We start from the raw sequence: 21,538 nt of genomic DNA on the forward strand, positions 1-21,538 counted from the left end.
AAATGGTTTGTTCGGTCAAATGCCATATTTGGCCAAACAACACTTGTCTTTTGGTCAAATGTCTCTCTGCTAAACTACCCTTCTTCGTTCAAAAACTCTATTTCAACGAGAAATTCTTTGGATTTCAACGGAAATCCTAAAAATCCTAAAGTTAAAAAAACTGTTTGTTTGACGGCTGTTTCTTTTGTATTTTTTACAAAAAAAGTAAAAACGGCTACTCAGTCTCCATTTAGTAAAACGAGTATTTTATTTACTCAACGTTTCGACACGGGGATTGTGTCTTCCTCATTTCTCATTTCTCTCTCGTAACTACTCACTGCTCACTTCCCATCCCACATCTCACTCTCGCCACAGACTGCCAAAAAGATTCTCTTTCGTCCTGAAAAGCTTGTTTTTGTCTCACCGAAACAAAAAGGACGAGCTCTTCAAATATATAATACATCAGAACAACAATATTCATGGTTGTTTTCACTTACGAAACTACTTAATTGACAATATGATGATTTCAACAAAACAGGAAAAAATGATTACAACGGAATCGAATTAGCTTCATGGCGAGTGAGAGTCATCCACCGTGTCTCATAAGTCATAAGAACGAAATTATTTCTGTTTAAGTCATACGATGTAGGATTGAAGAAAAAAAATGAAGTTCGTTAGAATAAAGCAGTGAATCAGTGTTAAAACAACAAATTTGAAGATTAGAACAACAATGCCCTCATTGTTTGATGCAACAAACGAAATAGTTGTTTCAAACGTACAAGATTCTTCTGCGTGTATAGAAAACTTTTCAAAATTTCCCGATTCGTTTTGGATTTCAACGGGACATTCTTTGTTTTGCTCATAGGAAATTCTTCGAAAACTCTTCAGAAAATTACAAAAAAATGGGAAAGGGCCGTTTGGCTGAAAGACGGAAAGAGATTTCGTGGGAAATAATTATAAATAAAGAACGGTTTGACCAAAAATTTCATATTGCCAAAGCTACAATCAGTCGTAAAAACCGTTGTCTTTAACAGGTTGTTGGCCGAAATGATCGTTTTACCGAATGAGTCAACAGGCCGAAAATGCCGTTTGGTCGTAATGGTCGTTTGACAGAAAGGGCCATTTGGCCGAATTCAGTCAGATGGCCATTTCGGTGAAATGACCTTTTCGCCAATCAGTATTTTCGGTCAAATAACCTATTTGGCCAAACGACTTTTTCGGCCAATTTACTAAACGATATTTTCGGTCGTCCATTTCGTTAAATGACATTTTCTGCCAGATGGGTCTAATGATTTATTTGGCCAAACACCTTCCGGCCAAATGACGTTTCCTGTCGTTTGGTCGAAAGTCATTAGGCAAAAAGCCATTTGTTCGAATGTCGCTTGGCTTAATTCCATTTGGTGGAATTATATGAACGATTGTCCGAAACGGTTGTTGGGTCGAAAATGGTTAGACCGAATATGTTATTTGACCATCAAAGTTGTTTGCCCTAGCAACCCTGTGCGCTGAAACTGCCGTTTGATTTAAATAATCGTTTGGCCGAAAGTGCCGTTTTGCCGAATAGATCTTTTAGCCGAAACTGACCTTTTTGCAAAAAAAAACTTCGACACTTTAGGCAAGATGTCCATTTCGGCCAAATGGCCCTTTCTGTCAAACGACCATTTTGGCTAACGGATTTTTTCAGCCAAAGGATTTTCTCAGCCGAACGACATTTTCGACAGTATATGTACCTTTCGATCAAACGACATTTTCGGCAATATTAATTTAGGCTGGATGGGCTTCGACTAAATGGTTTGTTCGGTCAAATGCCATATTTGGACAAACAACATTTGTCTTTCGGCCAAATAGTTTTCTGCTAAACGACCCTCTCCGCTCAAAAGTTTTATTTCAACGAGAAATTATTTGGATTTCAACGGAAATCCTAAAAGACGGTTATAAAGTAAAAAAACTGTTTGTGTGACGACTGTTTCTTTTGTAGTAAAAAACGGCTACTCAGTCTCCATTTAGTAAAACGAGTATTTTATTTACTCAACGTTTCGACACGGGGATTGTGTTTTCCTCATTTCTCATTTCTCCCTCGTAACTACTCACTCCTCACTTCCCATCCCATTTCTCACTCCTCACTTTTCAATTCTCACTTCTAGTTTCTCACTTATCACTACTCACTATTCACTTCTCACTTCTCATATCCCACTTCTCACTTCACACTTTTCACTGCTCAATTCACCCTACATCTCACTTCTTATTTGTGATTCGGCCTAATGACCGTTTGACCCAATGACCATTCAGACCTTCCGCCAAAATGAGCCAGCATCTCCAGAAGTTTCAAAAATCAAATCGGATCCTTCATTTACTCGACAGTAATTGTTTACTAATCTTGTTCACGAACGAACGAATCTTTCGAATCAATACTGGCGTAAACGAGAACGCGCATCAACTTTCGTTCGAAAGCGCGTCCATACGTAATCAAGAATAAGGGTGAATAGCTTTCGGTTGATCAAAAAACCATGTATTTTATATAACCTCGGTGTAAATAGTGGCCAGGTCTCAATGGAAATTACTCAATATGTAACAAGACTCTTCGAACTGCAACTAGAAGTCTGTGCCCTCTAAGGATAATCTGGATTCAAAGGCGAATGCTCTGCCTATGATCGCATATTTGTAACCAATGACAAAAGTAGGTATGGTAGAAATGGAGCGTTTAAGTTTGTGATACACATCAGTATGGAAAACTGATTTATTTTCTAAAAATCACTAAAAATTACAGACAAAAATTTGTCAGTTAGAAATTTTCCATAGCGTTATTTATATTACCTGCAAATTCAGAAAAAAATAATTGTAATTTTTCTTTCGAGGAACATGGCACACGGGCGATAGAATTTTCCTGTGTGACTGTAACAACTTGATAGTTTTTTCGGGTCTTCTAGAACAAACTTTCTGATTTCACTTAGTCAGCTTAAAGAACTATTAATTTGGAGACTATTCCTAAGCTTAACTCAAAATCGACAAAAATGCAAATGTTATAAATATGCAATCATGGGCAGTGCTGTAATGTGTTCAAAAATTTCGAAAACGTGAAAAAACAATCTTTTTGTGCACAATTCTGCACTCACGCTTCCTTATCCGTTGCTCGAATCAGTGCTTGTAAGATGAGGTAGGCCATTTTGCACAAACAAAAAGCAGAAAACGGTGAAAGGGCATTGAGATTGGGGGTTGGGATGACATTTTAGGTCATTTAAGTCAGATTGATTCACCAAATCCAGTAGACTGTTGATCGACCCTTTTATCCTTAACATTCAGTGGCATCCACAGTGGAGATTTTCTTGATTTGTTTGATTCTTATCTCTCGTTTGTCTTCCGTATCCTGGTGCCTCATGACTTCCGTCCTCAAAGTATATCGAACGATATGGTGGGCGGCTGTCCTCGTCAGCGAGCTCTGCTAGGTTCGGTCTTCCCGTTTCTTTTTTGCCTTTCGCGTATACTAAGTATACGTAAAGGCTATACACGGTGCCCCCCGAAGCGAATATTATCGCACTTTCATGAACCTTCGTGGATTTCTCACGAAAAGAAAGCTTTGAGCTTTGGATCTTTCATCGGTGAAATTTTGAATACGCCCTATTTTAAAATTGTATGATTTTCCCCATATACATAGAGTAGGGTGGGACAAGAGTACTCACTTAGTTTTCAATCGAACATGTAGCTCTTATGAAGCAAGTTTCTGCAAATCAAATCTATCACGACGATTCGTATACTCTTCCTCTATGTTACCCAGGGGAAAAAATATTGAAATTATTTAGATTCGTTTTTGTAGAACCCTTTTTGCAAGACAAGTGAAAAACGCACTCTTACCCCACCGGTGGGGTAAGAATGCGCTTCGGGTGGGGTAAGAGTACGCAATTTTTCAATCATGTATTTTAAGTATATATTAACACAAATTAGAATAAATAACATTTGATTGATGTATTTTCATAGTATGTTATATCATGTCTATAAATTACGTAACTCCGAAAGGGGGAGGGGGTTCAAGAAGTGTGAATTTTCACATGAAAAAATATAAAATATTGTTTTTATATAAAAAGGAGCGAGGTAAAAATTTACCAGGTTTTGCGTGGCGTAAATAAAGGAACGTTCCTTGGGGTTAATCCATTTATAACGTAATGAAAAATTGGCCATCTTATCACCCCTCCCCTTATGTTACACTTTTTAAATGAACCCTCAACTAAATTGTATGGATTGTCATACTTTTACATACTTCTCGCCATACCTATCCTTTCCAGCTAAGCGTTGCGTAATTTATGGCTGTTCTCTTTGTTCAAATGAAAATTCATTAAATAATCATTTAGACTATGTTTAGGAGTAAGACAATATCTAATACAATTTCATTATTCCAAATTAGAAGTAAACCACTCCCAGAGAAAAAAAATAAAATACATTTTTCCATCTTTCATTTTCTTTATTTATTTATTCAGAGAACGAATTCATTCTGTTTTCACCTCTTGTGAAACAGTTTTAAAATCATTTCATCTTTGAAATATTATTCGGAAGCTCCGTTATGATGCCCCTTAATGCATGACATCTTTCAATAGAATCTAAAGCTCGAATTTGGATGAACAAGCCTTCGTATTGAATTCATGTTTGGTATGAGCAGCATCACCTTCAGCAGTATGGTCTTTTTTGGGTAGTGTGATCATTTTAGATGACGGTATGGTACATACTGCAAGTTTCCGCTGTATCGCTTTGTTCGCTAAGTCCTGTCTAACACCCAAGGACTTAAGCTTATTCTTAAAGGGCGAACTTGAGATAATTTCCGATTTCTGTCCCTTCTTTCTTCTTTTCTGCGGATCTTTGCGCTTTGGAAGTGGTCTTATTTCAGCCGGAGATACGGGGTTGACATCAGAACTTGAAGGTTGTGAATGTTTTTCCGCTCCAGCATCAGCCATCGATGTATGGTTATTTTCTTCATGAAACGTGTTCTGCAAAGTTGGTGCCGCTGGATCATGTTCTTGAAATTGAACATTGTCAGTTACTGTACATGGGGCAAAATCCGCATCCGTGAACACATCGCGATTAATCGGCACTATTCCACACATTCTAAACGCATTCACAGCTTTCTCTATGGTTGCGCTTCTACAGTATGCTGTACCGAACAGACCTGCTACTTGATATTGAGTAATAACTCTCCCTGGATGATTTGTGAGCCAATCATTGATTGCATCGGCAAAATAAGTCTTTAGCGATTTGAAGAAACAGCGATCCAGTGGCTGAACTTTATGGCTACTGTGGGGTGGTATGGATAAAATGTGGATGCCATTATCTCGGCAATATAGAACTGCTTGAATGTTCATATGAGAACTATGATTATCAAGAATTAGCAAAACTGGATCAGTCTTCGTAGCTTTCACGTGGTTCTGAAAATGCTTCACCCATTCAAAAAAAAGATCCCCATTTATATAACCGCTGTCAGAAACAAACATGATGGCCCCAGGGGGAGCGCCATCCAGCAGTTCAATCTTTGGCCGTTTTCGCTTAAAGATAAGCGCCGGTGGTATGTAATGCCCAGATGCACTCACTGCACATACTGCTGTAGTTATCTCACCTCTTTCTGCAGAGCTTATTTTTCCCACCGACTTTTTCCAGTGCTGGAAATGATTTTTGGAACTTGATTCGGCACTGTTGTCATACCCGTCTCGTCCATATTATAGATTTTATCGGCCGTGAATTTTTGCTTGGAAAGCAGATCGGACAGATTATCGAAAAATGTGTTTATCTGTACTCTATTGAAACCCATCATCCGTGCAAGACTTGTCTGTTGAGGAGTTCGCAGTGACAAGTTGTGGGATCTCATGAACTTCATTGCCCACTCCTTTCCCATCATGGGAATCCCGCTATTCGGCGGGGTTGGAATATTATTGGCCCTCGCGTATTGCAAACACATCATCCGGAAATCCTTGAACGTTACTCCATAAAAAACTTGGTCAAAGGCTCGGCAGTGCTCTGCTATCTCTGCGGATTGTTCAGTTGTGAACGTTGGCGAAAAACGTCCCAATTTTCCAACTCCGAACCCCTGTGAATAGACGAAAAAAAATGTTATAGAATGATTCATTTGTAAATATTTTGTTATTCACCTTTTTCAATCTGCAACGCAAAGATGCTTCTGATATCCCAAAGGATTTTGCAATCTGCCGTTTGGTCTGGCCATCCTGCAGCCTTTGTTTGGCTTCTCCAGCATCGCTGGAGTGCATATTTTGCGCTGAGTTTTACGTTTGTAAGTTCTGTAAACAAAAAAGTTCATACCAAAAGTAATAGTTTTGCGGCACCCATGCGTACTCTTGCCCCACTCGTTCTTGCGTACTTTTACCCCACAGCTCCACAATGTATTCAGTTGATGGGCTAGACCTCTTGGAAAATCAACCGGATAGGTTTTCTGCACCATAAAGTACTCTATACAATAGGTAATCGAAATGGTATAATGTTCATCCGATTGAACGTATATATGGTAATGGAATACTAGTTGCGAAACTATGATTTATTTTAGCAAAATGATCAGAAAATGATCTTACCTCATATCTCCGCTGCTGTTTATTCAAATCGTTTACAATTACACATGACAATAGTTGGTCAGAAAAGCTGTCAAACTGATGCAGTGCTGCTAGTTTATCATTTGTTATAACTTCAAAAAATCAAAAACGTACTCTTACCCCACGCGCACTCTTGCCCCACTCTACTCTACATGTTAGCTGCAAAATATAAATATATAGGGCTTTCCTTTTCAATAGTAATTAGATCAAGTATTGTTGAAATGCCAGTAGCAATACGAAATCTTCCAAATAAATGAATGTTCTTCGACATTCGGGTAATATGTCCAGCCCAAGTGAGTCTGTCATACATTAAGAATGGTAGAACTATGAATCTGATGGTACAACAGTGCTGAACGCGTAAGTTTTTGCTCTTAATTGCACAGTTTACTCTCCAGATTAGACAATCCAATGTTTTCAAGGTAATAAAACAATATGTCAAGACATGCTATAATATTGAGTAAGTGATATGTTCCCAATAGTTATGAAGATCGATCATGAAAAGCGCCGCAACTTAGTTTGCGTTCTGTGTTTGGAAAGCTTTCCTAATAAAAGATGTGTGCAAATGCCAATGTTTACCCATTAATGGGTGCTTTTGTTTGCTATGTCTTTCCTTCTGCTGGAAAATTAACCCATTTTGAGAAAGTAAAAGGATCTATTCATGTAAGTGAGTGAAACTAGCCATGTTTTAAAAATCAAGTAATTTGGATGGAATTACTTGCCAAGCTGGTCGTTTAAAGATTGCATAAGTATTGAGTCTTTTCCTACACGGAAAACCAAAGCTACCCGAAAGTGGGTTGACTTCAGTCAAAACCGTACTTTTGGCCAATAACCCAATTTTAAATAAAATTTCTTTTCTAGCACTAGGTAGTTTGCCATGAACCACATGTAAAAAATTTACTGAAAGCTAAGTTTAATTTACCCAAATTAAACTTTGATACACTGAAAATTGAGAATATTAAATATACTCTAATTTTGGTTATTGGGCCGAACTACCCCAGTGATGTGCTTGCATCTTGCTCTCGTTCTACCAGAATCAAAGAACGGGAAAAACTACCCAAATTTTTAGTAAATTTTGTTGTGATGTTCTCTTCAGTAGGTTTTTTGAACTCATGTTTAAGGTTGATTTATCTATAGTTTTTGTAACCAGTGATTTGTTCTTATTTTAATCATTCAATTTTACATCTCTGTGCTCAGACAATTACTGATGCATTAGGAAAGCGAATATTTTATGCTTGTTTTAATTTATTATGTTTACATGTTACACTATTCTTGACCATTGCGTTCCGGAGTTGTTTTTTTCCCCAATTTGTAAATTTTTTTTCCAAAAGCTGCTATGTAAATTGATGGAAATAAGTCATTTTATCTCCCTAAAGTGCAAATTTGACCTCTCTTATGTGATTTTCTTGTTACATTTTATAATACACGAGAAAGGCATCATCACCGCTAGGTTGATTATTCTGAGTTTTTTCTCAGAAACTAGCTTGTAAGACCACGGTGCCCCGGTTGACCATTATTATAAAATAAAAATGTCCATCAAAACCAAGAACAGGGCTCGATTCCTGTGGTAATTCTGCACCTCCGGACCAGTTCTTAAAAAAATCTCGAGAAATCTTGATTTGAAGTTTTTAGTTAAGAAAATAATCCATATAAGAATCCGAAAATATCATTAAAAACCCTGATTAATCCACCTAGTCGATGTCCTTCAATTCTTCTTGTACCTACCGGTCGGAAGTAACCACCAGCTTTGCAGGGTTGCTGTCCGGCATTCTTGAAATATGCCCTGCCCATCGTACCCTTCCAGCTTTAGCTACCTTATGGGTACTGGGTTCGCCGTAGAGCTGGGCGAGCTATTGTTTCATCCTTCGCCGCCACACACCATTCTCTTGCACAACGTCAAAGATGGTTCTAAGCACGCGTTGCCGTTATTAGAACTATAAATATTTACAATTGACATTTCTTACCAAACTGACTTGAGTATGTTTTTGTATGGCTAACTTGCTCGAGTTTAGTGTAAGTATTGCTTTCAATGTTTAATAGAATGAAAGGTAAACATTAATTTGAATTTAGTGTTTATGTTCATAATGAAGAGTTCGTGTAGAATAATAGTAGTTAGAAGCTGTTATACTCGATCACAGCACATATTAACCGATCTTTGATGCTAAATCTCGTCAAAGTTCTAATCAACGGACTAGAAAAAGCATGTTTGATACGTAAGCAAAAACCTATTCCGGTACCTCTACAGAACTCTGAGAAATTATACTTCAAGATATGACGTGAATGGAAGCTGCGGCTTTTTCCAGCTGCTAGCAAAGCCATCAATTGCTGCCTCAAAACCATGCTCGAGTTTTAAAGAGATGTATCATGTGTACACTTTTTAGAAATCATTCAGAACTTGCTGATTGAAATATTAATTAGAAATTTGTTAATATTTAAGCAGAGTAATGACGTAATCAGAAAGATCGGGATTCTAGTGAACTCTATGCTGTTTCTTAATGCCTCATCTGTACTTGGTTCACCCATGAATTTACCCAACATGGCGCTTCTTGAGCAGCTTTAAATTCGTATTAACAATTCCGAACTAGATGTGTACTGACGGAGATAAGCAAAGGTTCATTTTGTTTCTTTATTAAAGTGTTTTTAAAAGTTTAAAAATTGAATATTTTATCTTCCTCGTAACCGAAAACCCAAAAGAATATACACAAAGATTGTATTTTTTTTTTCTCTTGTGCATTTTTCCTGATGTTTTCCTTGGTTCTCAAGATCTCATTCTATATGCCGAGCTCACTCTTGAAAATCGTAGCTTTCCTTACCGCCATCTTTGGAGTCATTACTAGTCCGATGATCCTTCTGTGGGGAAATCTCAGAATATGAGAGAGCTCCGTCAATTCAATTGTTACAATATCTGACGAAGATCTAACCTGTTATATAATGCTTAACAGCTACACTACTTTAAACAAATCTTTAAGCTGTTGTTTTTTCATCAATTTGTTCCGTACTACAATCTTTACTTCTGATGCTCGAATACATTTGTGAATACAATGAAAAAATACAAACTTTAATCTGAATGGCATTCAACAAAAAAACTGCAGCCTGCACGTGAATTCATGAATGGTTTTGAACGAGAGGCAGCATACTTGAAGATAGACGGCTTCAAGCCATACAAAAAACATACCTAAGTCAGTTTGGTTTGGTAATCAGTTGTAAAAATTTATAATTGTAATAAGGCAACAAATGCAAACTAGTTGAAACCAACTTGGACCACTTTCTGGACGGCTTTGAAGGTATTTTGGGGATATTATTGAATTAAAATATAGATTCTTTTGAAATTCCTAATTGAAAACTTCAAATCAAGATTTCTCGAAGACCGGCACCGTGAAGACCATAGCGCGGAATTTCTGAGGAGCAAAATTTGAGGAACAAAATTGTTCTTTCTTCTCACTTCTCGTTTTTCTCTAGGCGCAGTGAGAAGTGTGAAGTAAAAATTAATAAATGAAAAGTAAGTGTGGAATAAGGTGTGCGAAGTGAGTCATCTTTTTTCTTATTTTCCATTTCTGTTGAGAAGTAAATAGTGAGGTGTCTCACTTATATCTTTCTTATCACTTCGCATTTCCTATATTTCACAATGCAAAGCGAGAAATAAGCAAAGAGACGTCTCATTTGTTTCTTCTCACTCCTCGTTTCTCGCTTTTTATTCCTTACTTCTCACTGTGGAAAGTGTTAAGTGCGAAGTAAGAAGTGAATAATAAGAAGTGAGTTGCTGCACTTCTCTCATCTCATTTCTCTCTCACTTATATTTTTTAAATTTTCACTTCTCACTTCTCATTCTAAGTTTTTCTGTTAAATAAAACATGAGAAGTGAGAAGTAACACGTGAGAGGTGAGACGTTTCACTCACTTCTCACTCATTTCTTACTTCTCACCTATCACACTTATTACATCTTACATCCAACTTCTCACTTCACACAGTGAGAAATGAAACGTAGCAAGTGATGAATGAGACACTACTAACTATAAGAAGTGAGAAATAATGAGTGAGAAGTGAGAGTATCATCTGAATAAGTGGCAGCGATGGCGTCATCGAAAGCAGTAGCGACCGAGCTTCCTGTTGGGCAGAAAAAAGTGTCGTTGGATATGTTCAGTGCAACAATTTGACTGACATTTTTAACTGTTGTGTGAACTTTAAGTTATCGAAAAAACGCGTAATGCAATTGAAATCGGCCTCTTTCAGTATCCTCAATCATCAAGAAAAAAGTCATTATGCAAAATTTCAGCTCAATCGGACTTCGCTTAGTGTTTGACCAAAGCGGTCAAAGTTTTACTTTTTTGAAACACGAAAATTTAGTGATGAACTTAATTTTAAAATTAAAAAATCACTTAAAGGAAAAACTTAAAGAAAAAATTGAAAAAACTGTTTTTTTACTTTTAAATTCTATTGTCAATAAAAAATCTATAAATCCTTTATGGAACATTCCTTTTTTACAATTGCAATTTTTGATTTTAAAAGTGCTAATTTATTTATGTTTTGTGGAAAGTTCACAATTGTTCATGGAAATTTTGCATCACCTATTTGTGGAAATATTATATTTATTTATTGCTCATACTCTGATTTCCAAGCAATATATACAGGGATGGACAAAATAATTAGGATAGGCAAATTTTGGGTAAAATTAGATGTGTTGTAACTATCTTAGTTATCATCCGATTTTGACAATTCAGGCATGCCCGAACTAGAAAATTAATCCAGTTTGACGGTATGTCCATGGAACCGACTATGGCCACCGGATTCCGGAGATATTCCGGGTTTTGCGGAGGTAGGTTCAAAATCGTAAATTTGAGGTGGATATTAGAAGAAGTTGTGGTTAAAAATTGAATAATATTAGTAACCACAAATGAAGTAGGGCTCTTGCTGATTGGAACCATATATTGAGATTTGGAATCGGACCAGAATCAAGTGAGATATGGCCATTTCTTTATAATCGGTTCCAATCGATACTTATCAAAGGAATCAGGCCACAAATTCTTTTGAATCTCGCTTTTTCATAGGTCGTCTACTATAATTTTATTCTAGAAGGCCTCTAATGTGTCAAGAATGAAAAACCAATTGAATAAACGGATCCTGGAGTCGCTGGGATGTCCCCGGGGAACCTGTGAATGGGGACATTTAAATTTTAGCACCAAAATCAGTCATTCGACGGCTCTTTTTTCATGGTTTTCGATCAGGAAGCGAAGTATGAATATAAAATGGTCCAATGACGGTTCTGACCGCTTCCAGGGCATACGGATTGGCCCGGGGGAACCTGTGGAAAGGGACATTTTAGTTTTACCACCAAAACCAGTCGTTCGACGGCTCTTTTTTCATGGTTTTCGATCAGGAAGCGAAGTATGAATATAAAATGGTCCAATGACGGTTCTGACCGCTTCCAGGGCCTACGGATTGGCCCGGGGGAACCTGTGGAAAGGGACATTTTAGTTTTACCACCAAAACCAGTCGTTCGACGGCTCTTTTTTCATGGTTTTCGATCAGGAAGCGAAGTATGAATATAAAATGGTCAATTGACGGTTCTGACCGCTTCCAGGACCTACGGATTGGCCCGGGGGAACCTGTTGAAGGGGACATTTAAGTTTTAGCACCAAAACCAGTCATTCGAAGGCTCTTTTTTTCATGGTTTCCGATCAGGAAGCGAAGTATGAATATAAAATGGTCCAATGACGGCTCTGGCCGCTTGCAGGATCTACGGATTGGCCCCGGGGAACCTGTGGAAGGGGACATTTTAGTTTTACCACCAAAACCAGTCGTTCCACGGCTTTTTTCATGGTTTTCGATCAGGAAGCGAAGTATGAATATAAAATGGTCCATTGACGGCTCTGACCGTTTCCAGGACCTATACCGATTGGCCCCGGGGAACCTGTGGAAGGGGACATCTTAGTTTTACCACCAAAACCAGTCATTTGAAGGCTCTTTTCTCATGGTTTTCGATCAGGAAGCGAAGCATGAATATAAAATAATCCATTGACGGCTCTGACCGCTTTCTGGACCTGTGGATTAGTTCCGGGGAAGCTGTGGAAGGGGACATTTGAGTTTTACCACCAAAACCAGTCATTCGACGACTCTTTTTCCATGGTTTTCGATCAGGAAGCGAAGTATGAATATAAAATGGTCCATTGACAATTCTGACCGCTTCCAAGACCCACAGATTGCTCCTGGAGAATCTGTGTAAGGGGACATTTTATTTTAAGCATCATAACCAGTCATTCGACGGCTCTTTTCTGTTGGTGTGTGATGATTCATACAACGAGCAGTGTGACGATTCATACAAAAATTCTAGGGGTTTAATACAAAAAATGTCACGAAGGGGGGAGGGGGGTTGAAAATCGCCGATTTTTGCGTAACGTACTTTATGGATCTTCCCTGATTAGGAATCGAGAAATGAATATAAAAGGGATCATTGAGGGCTCTGACCGCTTTTTGGCAGTGCTGCAAAGTGTCACCGTACAAGTCACGCAAAGCGTGACAATAACAAAATCCAGGTCATGTGTCAAGTACTCAATTGTGATGCTCAATGTGGATCTCACATGCTTGGTGTAACGATCACCATGAAAGTGACATTTTAGCAACTAGCGCTTGGTCACTCACCATGTCTTCACTTCTTCTGCCTGTGATCACCAGCATGAATGATAGGAAAAATTTCCTGATGTTGTGGTTGTCATATCCATGTCATCTTGACTATCGTGATGATCACTTGACCTATGCGGTGTTTGGTTCGAAATCAACGCTCGACAGCAATGGAATAATCCACTTAGCGGAATTAATGGATTTTTGCTGTGATAAAAATGCATGAAGCCAAAATAAAATTTTTGGGAACATTTAAGTGTTTTTATTGTTTATATTGACTTTTTGTGCAATATTTTAAAAGGTGCTATTAAAAGAAAAGTACATACATAGTTTTTTTTTTCCAAATTTGATCCAGACTATCTTTTGAAAAAGGCCAAATTTTTTTATTGATTTTTTCAAATGGATACAATTAAAAAACAACACATCCTACAAAAAAATGTTGTATGGGTGACTATCGCAAAATCAGTCAAAGTTTCTAATAAAGATATCGGAAGCAATTCAAATTGAGCCCTACACTGAAAAAAAATCAGTTTCAACAGTTTCAAAAATTAAAACTCGATTTGCGAAAAAACGCTTTTTTTGATTTGTATGAAATTGTGTCTCAAGATAGGTGATTATGTTCCCTACCAACCGTCCATACATCGCAAGCTTGACACTTTTAAGGGAAAAAAGTTTTCCTAAAAAAAAAAATTTTCTTGTTGGAATTGATTTTTTTTCTCAGTGTCAAGGAGTGCCAGTGGATTTAACATATAAATACATACATATATTTAAATATTCCTGTACAGTCAAGCAGAGTACAATATTTAGGTCGTAACTAATCGCAACGGATAAAAATACACTGAAAATAATTTCGACAAGAAAAGTTTTTGTTAGAAAAACTTTTTTTCCTTCAACGTGCCCAGCTTGCGATGTATGGACGGTTGGTAGGGAACATAAGCACCTATCTTGAGACACAATTTCATACAAATCAAAAAGCGTTTTTCGCAAATCGAGTTTTAATTTTAAAAACTGATTTTTTCCAATGTGTTGGGCTCAATTTGAATTGTTTCCGATATCTTTATTAGAAACTTTGACTTATTTTGCAATAGTCACCCATATAACATTTTTTTGTAGGATGCGTCGTTTTTGATTGTATACATTTGAAAAATCAATAAAAAATTTGGCCTTTTCAAAAGATAGTCTGGATCAAATTGGTAAAACTTAGTTAGAGCCATTCACAAATACGGCCCATACAAATTTCAGAACCCTCCCATACAAAATACGTTACGAAAGGATGGGTGGGCCTTTCAGCCCCCAGGTCCATTTTAGCGTTATGTAATTTGTGAATGAACCCTTAATTTAACTTTTGATTTATCCAATTTATCAATTAAAAACGACGTCAGTCCAATCAAACGACAACAAAATCAATCAATAACGGTGCTCACCTGCACTTTTGACAGCTGACCGACCTGATGCTCTTTATGGCTCTCAGCTTGTGGTTGTCAATCTGGGTGTCACGCATACCGAAGGTACTCACGTGTCAGCTTCTACATGTCACGATGCGCTTGCAGTGATTGTCAGTAAAGAACATCGTTTAAAAGCGTGGTGGTTTTTGTTTTCATATCTGATCATCTGGTGATGGTCACGACATTTTGCAAGACTGCTTTTTGGACCTACAGATTGGCCCAGGAAACCTGTCTGTGGAAGGGGACATTTTAGTTTTAGCACCAAAACTAGTCGTACAACGGCTTTTTTTATGGCTTTGGATCAGGAAGCGAAGTATAAAGTAGGCAGGTTCCCCGTGAGCTATCCGTAGGTCCAGAAAATGTTGTTCATACTTCACATTCTGATTGAAATCCATGAAAAAAGAGCCGTCCAATGATTGGTTTTTGTGCTAAAACTAAAATATCCCTTTCCACAGTTCCCCGGGGGCAATCCGTAAGTCCTAGAAGCGGTCAGATCCATTAATGCTCCAATTTATACTCATTCTTCGCTTTCTGATCAAAAATCACGAAAAAAAAAGCCGTCGAGTTATTGGTTTTGGTGCTGCAAATTAAATGTTTATTTCCACTGGTCCGGGGGGAATCTGTAGTTCCTGAGAGCGGTCAGAGTCATCAATGGTCAATTTTATATTCATACTTTGCTTATATTGCTTACACCAAAATCAATCATTCTACAGCTCTTCGTCGAATGATTGATTTTGGTATAAAAACTAAAATGTCCCCTTCCACAGGTTCCTCGGGGGCAACCAGTAGGTCCTGGCAGCGGTCAAAGCTTTCAATGGTCCTTTTATATTTATACTTTGCTTCCTGATCGAAAACCTATAAAAAGAGCCGTCGAATAACTGATTTTAGTGCTAAAACTTATATGTTCCCTTCCACAGGTTCCCCGGGGGCAATCCTTGGGTCGTGGAAGCGGTCAGAGCCGTCAATGGACTATTTTATTTTCGTACTTCGCTTCCTGATCGATAACCATGAATGAAGAGCTGTCGAATGGCTGGTTTTGGTGCTAAAACTAAAATGTCCCCTTCCACAGGTTCCTCGGGGCCAATCCGTAGATCCTGGAATCGGTCAGAGCCGGCAATGGACCATTTCATATTCATACTTCGCTTCCTGATCGGAAACCATGAAATAAGAGCCTTCGAATTACTGGTTTTGGTGCTAAACATAAATGTCCCCTTCCACAGGTTCCCCCGGGCCAATCCGTAGGTCCTGGAAGCGGTCAGAGCCGTCAATTGACCATTTTATATTCATACTTCGCTTCCTGATCGAAAACCATGAAAAAAGAGCCGTCGAATGACTGGTTTTGGTGGTAAAACTCAAATGCCCCCTTCAACAGGCTCCCCGGGGCCAATCCGTAGATCCTGGAAGCGGTCAGAGTCGTCAATGGACCATTTTATATTCATACTTCGCTTCCTGATCGCTAACCATGAAAAAAGAGCCGTCGAACGACATGTTTTGGTGGTAAAACCAAAATGTCCCCTTCCACAGTTCCCCTGGGCCAATCCGTAGGTCCTGGAAGCGGTCAGAACCGTAAATTGATATTTTATATTCATACTTCGCTTCCTGATCGAAAACCATGAAAAAAGAGCTGTCGAACGACTGGTTTTGTTGTTAAAACTTAAATGTCCCCATTCACAGGTTGCCCGGATACATCCCAGCGACTCCACGATCCGTTTATTCAATTGGTTTTTCATTCTTGACACATTAGAAGCCTTCTGGAATAAAATCATAGTGGACGATCTATCAAAAAGCGAAATTCAAATGAAGTTGTGGCCTGACCCCTTTGATAAGTATCGATCGGAACCGATTATAAATAAATGGCCATATCTCACTTGATTCTGGTCCGATTCCAAATCTCAATATATGGTTCCAATCAGCAAGAGCCCTACTTCATTTGTGATTACTAATATTATTCAATTTTTAACCACAACTTCTCCTAATATTCACCTCAAATTTACGGTTTTGAACCTACCTCCGAAAAACCCGGAATATCTCCGGAATTCGGTGGCCATAGTCGGTTCCATGGACATACCGTCAAACTGGATTAATTTTCTAGTTCGGGCATGCCTGAATTGTCAAAATCGGATGATAGCTAAGATAGTTACAACACATCTAATTTTACCCAAAATTTGCCTATCCTAATTATTTTGTCCATCCCCTGTATAATTAATATTGGCAATTTCCTATTATTTTATGGAAAATTTCTAATTCTTCGTGAAAGTTTTATTGTGCTGCCAGATACATACTCATGCAATTGCGGGCCTAGAAAAGAAGTCCTATCTACTTGCTGTCATGCGTCCGTTTTATTTTCAATAGAGGTACACCCGATTCTTTTTTTACACGGGGGATGCGTTCCGTGTAAAAAAAGTTTCAGTTAAAAATTTAAAAATCCTTGTAAAAAAAGATTTATGATTTCTCGACGAATCATGTAAAATGGAGCAAGTTTGCAAAAAAATTATATGGGATTGTTTTAAACAGTCGTCTAAAAAAACCGTGTAGAAACAGAATCGGGTGTATTTTGACCAAGTTAGAATTAACTACGAAAACGGTGCGTCGCATTTTACCCAACCGGCGCATTTCATACAGATTTCCTCTAACTCCTCAAGTTCAAAATATGTCTTCTTTTCCATTTCAGTGATTTCGTCCGACTTCAAAAGTTTGCTTGAAGCAGGCGAGAGTGGCAGTAGCAGAAGCGGTCACCGTGAGCCGCAGGAGACACTACCGAATGGCGATGGCGTCGTCGGTGACGATGAAAGCAGAAACATCGACGGCGACGACAACGTCAATGATGAAACTGACCAAAGGTGAGTGATGATCGATTTTGGGCGAAAAATTGCACAAGATCACTTTGCAGTTCATGTTCCAACGGGCACCCAGACGTGGCGCCAGCATCAATCTTCCGCCTTATCAAGCGTAGGGTGCTTAATCTTTTGTTTAAAGGTCCTGCGCCTGGAACCGGCGAGGCGATCGATTCCCGTCGTGGAAAACAATCATTAAATGGAAGCCCTGCGGAGGGTTTTTGTTTTCGGGTATTTTGCAAAAAACCACATGATCTTTTTCCTCCGGACAAGTGCTGCATCCCCCGTGCCCGACATATAGAAAGATGACAGCAAATGAAGGTCGTAGGGGTTGGCAAAAACAAAAATCGATTTGGTACGCAACAGCAGGGATTTAATTTTAAAAGGGACAACACGGGAATGCACCTCAACAAGCGACTACGAATGCAACGACGACGGCCGGTTGATGATCTGCTTTCTTTGTTTCGGGAGCAATCCGGGGTACCTTTAATTTACGACTCAACCGACCGATACGGGTGGGTGGAACAAAAGGACCTAAATCGATTTCGACAGGTTGAAATGTGAGCTGCAAAAAAATACGTCTCAAATGAAGGAATTTCTCAGAAAGTATTTTTTATTCGTTATCTTGGAAAGTTGTTTCTAGTATAGAATTCTTGTTTACTTTTTGTGAACATTTATAATAAATAAAATAAGAAAATAAGTTTTTCCTCATTTTAATAAACAAGAAACTAATTTTGAAGGATATTTCGTTTTTCTTTTTCGAAAAAACTAATCAATGAAAAGATAAATGTGATTTTAGATCAATTGTGAGAATCATTAGTTCGGGCCAAACGTATCATGATGGAATATAATACAAGTTATTTATCAAATCATCTTAATAAAAAAAAATATAGGAAAAAAAGGAAACCAACCGTTTTGTTTGACCTTTTCTGAATTCAAATTCAATTCCTAGAATGGCGGGTCGATAGATGTTTATGGCATATTTATGACACCTTTGCCAATGTAGCATAAAGGAAGCGTTATTAAAAATAGTTTGATCAACGAATTTTCAAATGTGACAGCAGCAAATAGCGTCCGGGATCGATAAGAGTGCGACTATGTTTGCTACTATCAAATATCTGTCAGGGGTTATCAATCTGTGTGCCACGCTTTGCGATACCCAAATAAAAAGTGAATTCTTCATCTATGTCTGAAGAGTGTTCTAAAACAATAAAAGAAGGCGAAAAATTCTACACGAAATTTTTAAGAAAGTCCACACAAGCTACATGAATTGAAATCAGTTACAAGTAACCTGTTACAGGTTCTTAATTAATTTCGTTGGAAATTTTACAGCTAGTTGCAAAAATATTCACATTCCGGATGTTGCCCTTAGAAAATTACACAATGTTATTTGTTGGAACTTGAAAGAACTTATTATATTACTCGCAAGTGAATTTCTACATAAATTCTAGAAAAAGAATCTTCGAAAGTTTTGAAAATGATCCACAGAAAATGCAAAAAAAAGGTTCTCTTTGTAGATTTGTATCTATTATCTTGATTTTATGGATCCAAATTCCTACATTATGATATTTTAATTGAACAACACTCTTCTTGATATATTCTATTGGGATAAATTCAGTACTAATCATAGCAGGTACATATCCGATATTAAAACGTAGAAATCGGCCTCCTAAATCTTGGGAACCCCTGCCATAGAGTTAGCAAAATTAAAAACCGGAAATGGTTCCGAAGAACATGCCACTCTCATATGATGTAAAATATTTGAGTCTGCCGTTCGTTGCTGGTTGTTTACTCAACGCACTGCGTCTTCGTCCTGCCGCTGATGTACTGATAACAACACCTCGCGCCTTTCTCAAGGTTGTCAAATCCGTTAGCCGGAGCTGTCAACCTGCGTGTTGATCGATCAGCTCCCACTTCGGTGCAATTCCCGAAACGAACCGAGGATGCCTTCTTGGGTCGGTTCTGAGAATTTCGGAAACTTTGCTTCTCGGACTGATTATTGCGCCATATCGTGTTTGTCATTCCGCATCGCTTCGTCTCCGCATATCCCTGCTTCCAGGAGAATATGGATGAAAGTTTGCGCTGCGAACGCAGGTAATTTATGATGCGGCGCTCCTTCTGAGAGTTGGCTGTGTGGGAAACATGGGTCCTTTCTGGCTCGGGGTGCGCCCTGGAAGAAAGCGCCGCTCGCTGACTTGTTGCCTTTTCCTGGCTTCTTTTGTCTCGTTTGAACTATCAGCTCAAGTCCTTCGGCTCACCATCCCATTTCACGCACAAATTATGCAAAAAAGTGCTACTCATTTCGTTCGCCGAAGCAAAGAAAAACGGGAAAATTAATGGTGCTTCAAGGAATGGCCCATGCATGTGGCGGTAATTATATCGACACTCATAGGAGATGGGTTTCAGTTTTTCCTTCTTTTTTTGCAAATCACTGCAGGTTGGATGCCGCCAGTCCCGCTCTTTTCGGCCCTTCGCAGTATGGTGCAATTTTCGAACGAATCGGGTGTTTCGTTCCTTTGTTTAAATAAAAAAAAACTTGGACGGACAGTCCCTATGATTTTGTTCGGTTCAAAGCCTAATGAATTGGAAGTGTGACGACGGCTTTTGTTTTGGTTGAAGTAATTTTAGAAAATTATATCGATAAATTTAGAGTTTGGGAAAAAGGATCATATTTCGAATCGCTGCAAGTGGCATTGGTTATGGAGTTAAATTTCCATTGCATGTTTTTCAATCTTACTTAAAAATATCAATGGATCAAGCGCTAAAATAAAGATAAATCGTTGGAAGCTTGACCGTTAGAAAGAACATTGATTTTGGATTTAGATTAAATTTGGATTTAATGAAGATCGTGTTTGGATTGGGTTTGATTTAAATGTTATTTTGCTTGGATTTTGATTCGATTTGAATTGGATGTAAATATTAAGTTGGATTTGGAAAGGAATTTAATTGAAACTTGATTTTAATTGGATTGAATACAATCTTCATGCAATCAAAATTAAATCCAATTTAAATTCACTTCAAATTAAATTCAAATCTAATCCAAATAAAATTTGAATTTGAATTGATTCGACTGGAATGTATTTGGATAGGATTAGATTTGGATTAGATTCGGAATGGAATCAAATGTAATTTAAAACGGATTTGAACAGAATTGCGATTGAATTAGATTTTATTTGGATTTAAAAGGGTTTCGATTGAGTTCTAATTGTATTTAAATTAGATTGAAATAGATCCAAACTCAACGTGAATATAATTCGAATACAATCCATTAATGCAATGCAATCCATTAATGTTCAATCAATTCCTGATAAGATTTGGATTTGATATAGGGAGAATGACGTCTTTGGCAGGGTTTGTTCTAATTAATTGCATATTATTCGGCAACTCGGCCGTACGAAAACCATTTTTTGTTATATGTCTTGGCTGTGCATATGCACAGCACATGTTTCGAAATGGACAAATTGATATGATATTTGCGAAAAAGAATCTACGTGTCTTGGGGGGACTCGAACCTCAACCTCCTACTCTCTAGATAGGCGTGATAACCCCTACACAACAAGACCACTTAAAGGTCACGTTTGCGGAAAAGCCATCAGAATCCGAGTACCAACCTCCACCGCGGTTGCAAATTGAATATCTTTCGGATGCTTGATTTGTCCAATCTCTACATGCGCTTTACTATTGTATATCCACAGCCAAGCGAGTGCACATTGTTTATTAAACGAGAGGATCGCACTCCATGCCCCCAGTAACTGTCTGGGCGGGACGGTATAGAATGCGAATTCAATCGCACTCTGCTGTGCCAAAGGCTTGCTTGGCTAAAGCATTTGATGAGTTTGATTGCCTTTAACGTAAGCGGTCGCGTGTACTCAGACGACTAATGACGGTGAAAGACCGACACTTGATTACAATTAATTGCATATTATTCGGCAACTCGGCCGTTTGTTCTATTATTGTCAGGGGGTTTTTTATGACTGATTATGCTCAAAATTGGCCTAAACATTATTTGCATATCAAAGAATATTGTTGCCAAATTTCATAAAATTCGGTCGGATTTGATCTGTTTAGGATTCAGACTGTATATTAATTG

At 38.1% G+C, this 21,538-nt stretch overlaps 1 protein-coding gene across 1 annotated transcript in view; it reads left to right on the forward strand.

Annotated features, from left to right (window-relative positions):
- LOC134202889 (M-phase inducer phosphatase-like) overlaps positions 1 to 21,538 on the forward strand; it is a 648,085-nt gene that overhangs the window by 125,158 nt on the left and 501,389 nt on the right. Inside the window, exon 2 of the mRNA XM_062677874.1 lies at positions 17,286 to 17,454. Coding sequence (XP_062533858.1) covers positions 17,286 to 17,454 — 169 coding nt within the window. The remainder of the gene's footprint in view (positions 1 to 17,285; positions 17,455 to 21,538) is intronic.

Source organism: Armigeres subalbatus, chromosome 1 (assembly GCF_024139115.2).
Source record: "Armigeres subalbatus isolate Guangzhou_Male chromosome 1, GZ_Asu_2, whole genome shotgun sequence".
NCBI lineage: Eukaryota > Metazoa > Arthropoda > Insecta > Diptera > Culicidae > Armigeres > Armigeres subalbatus.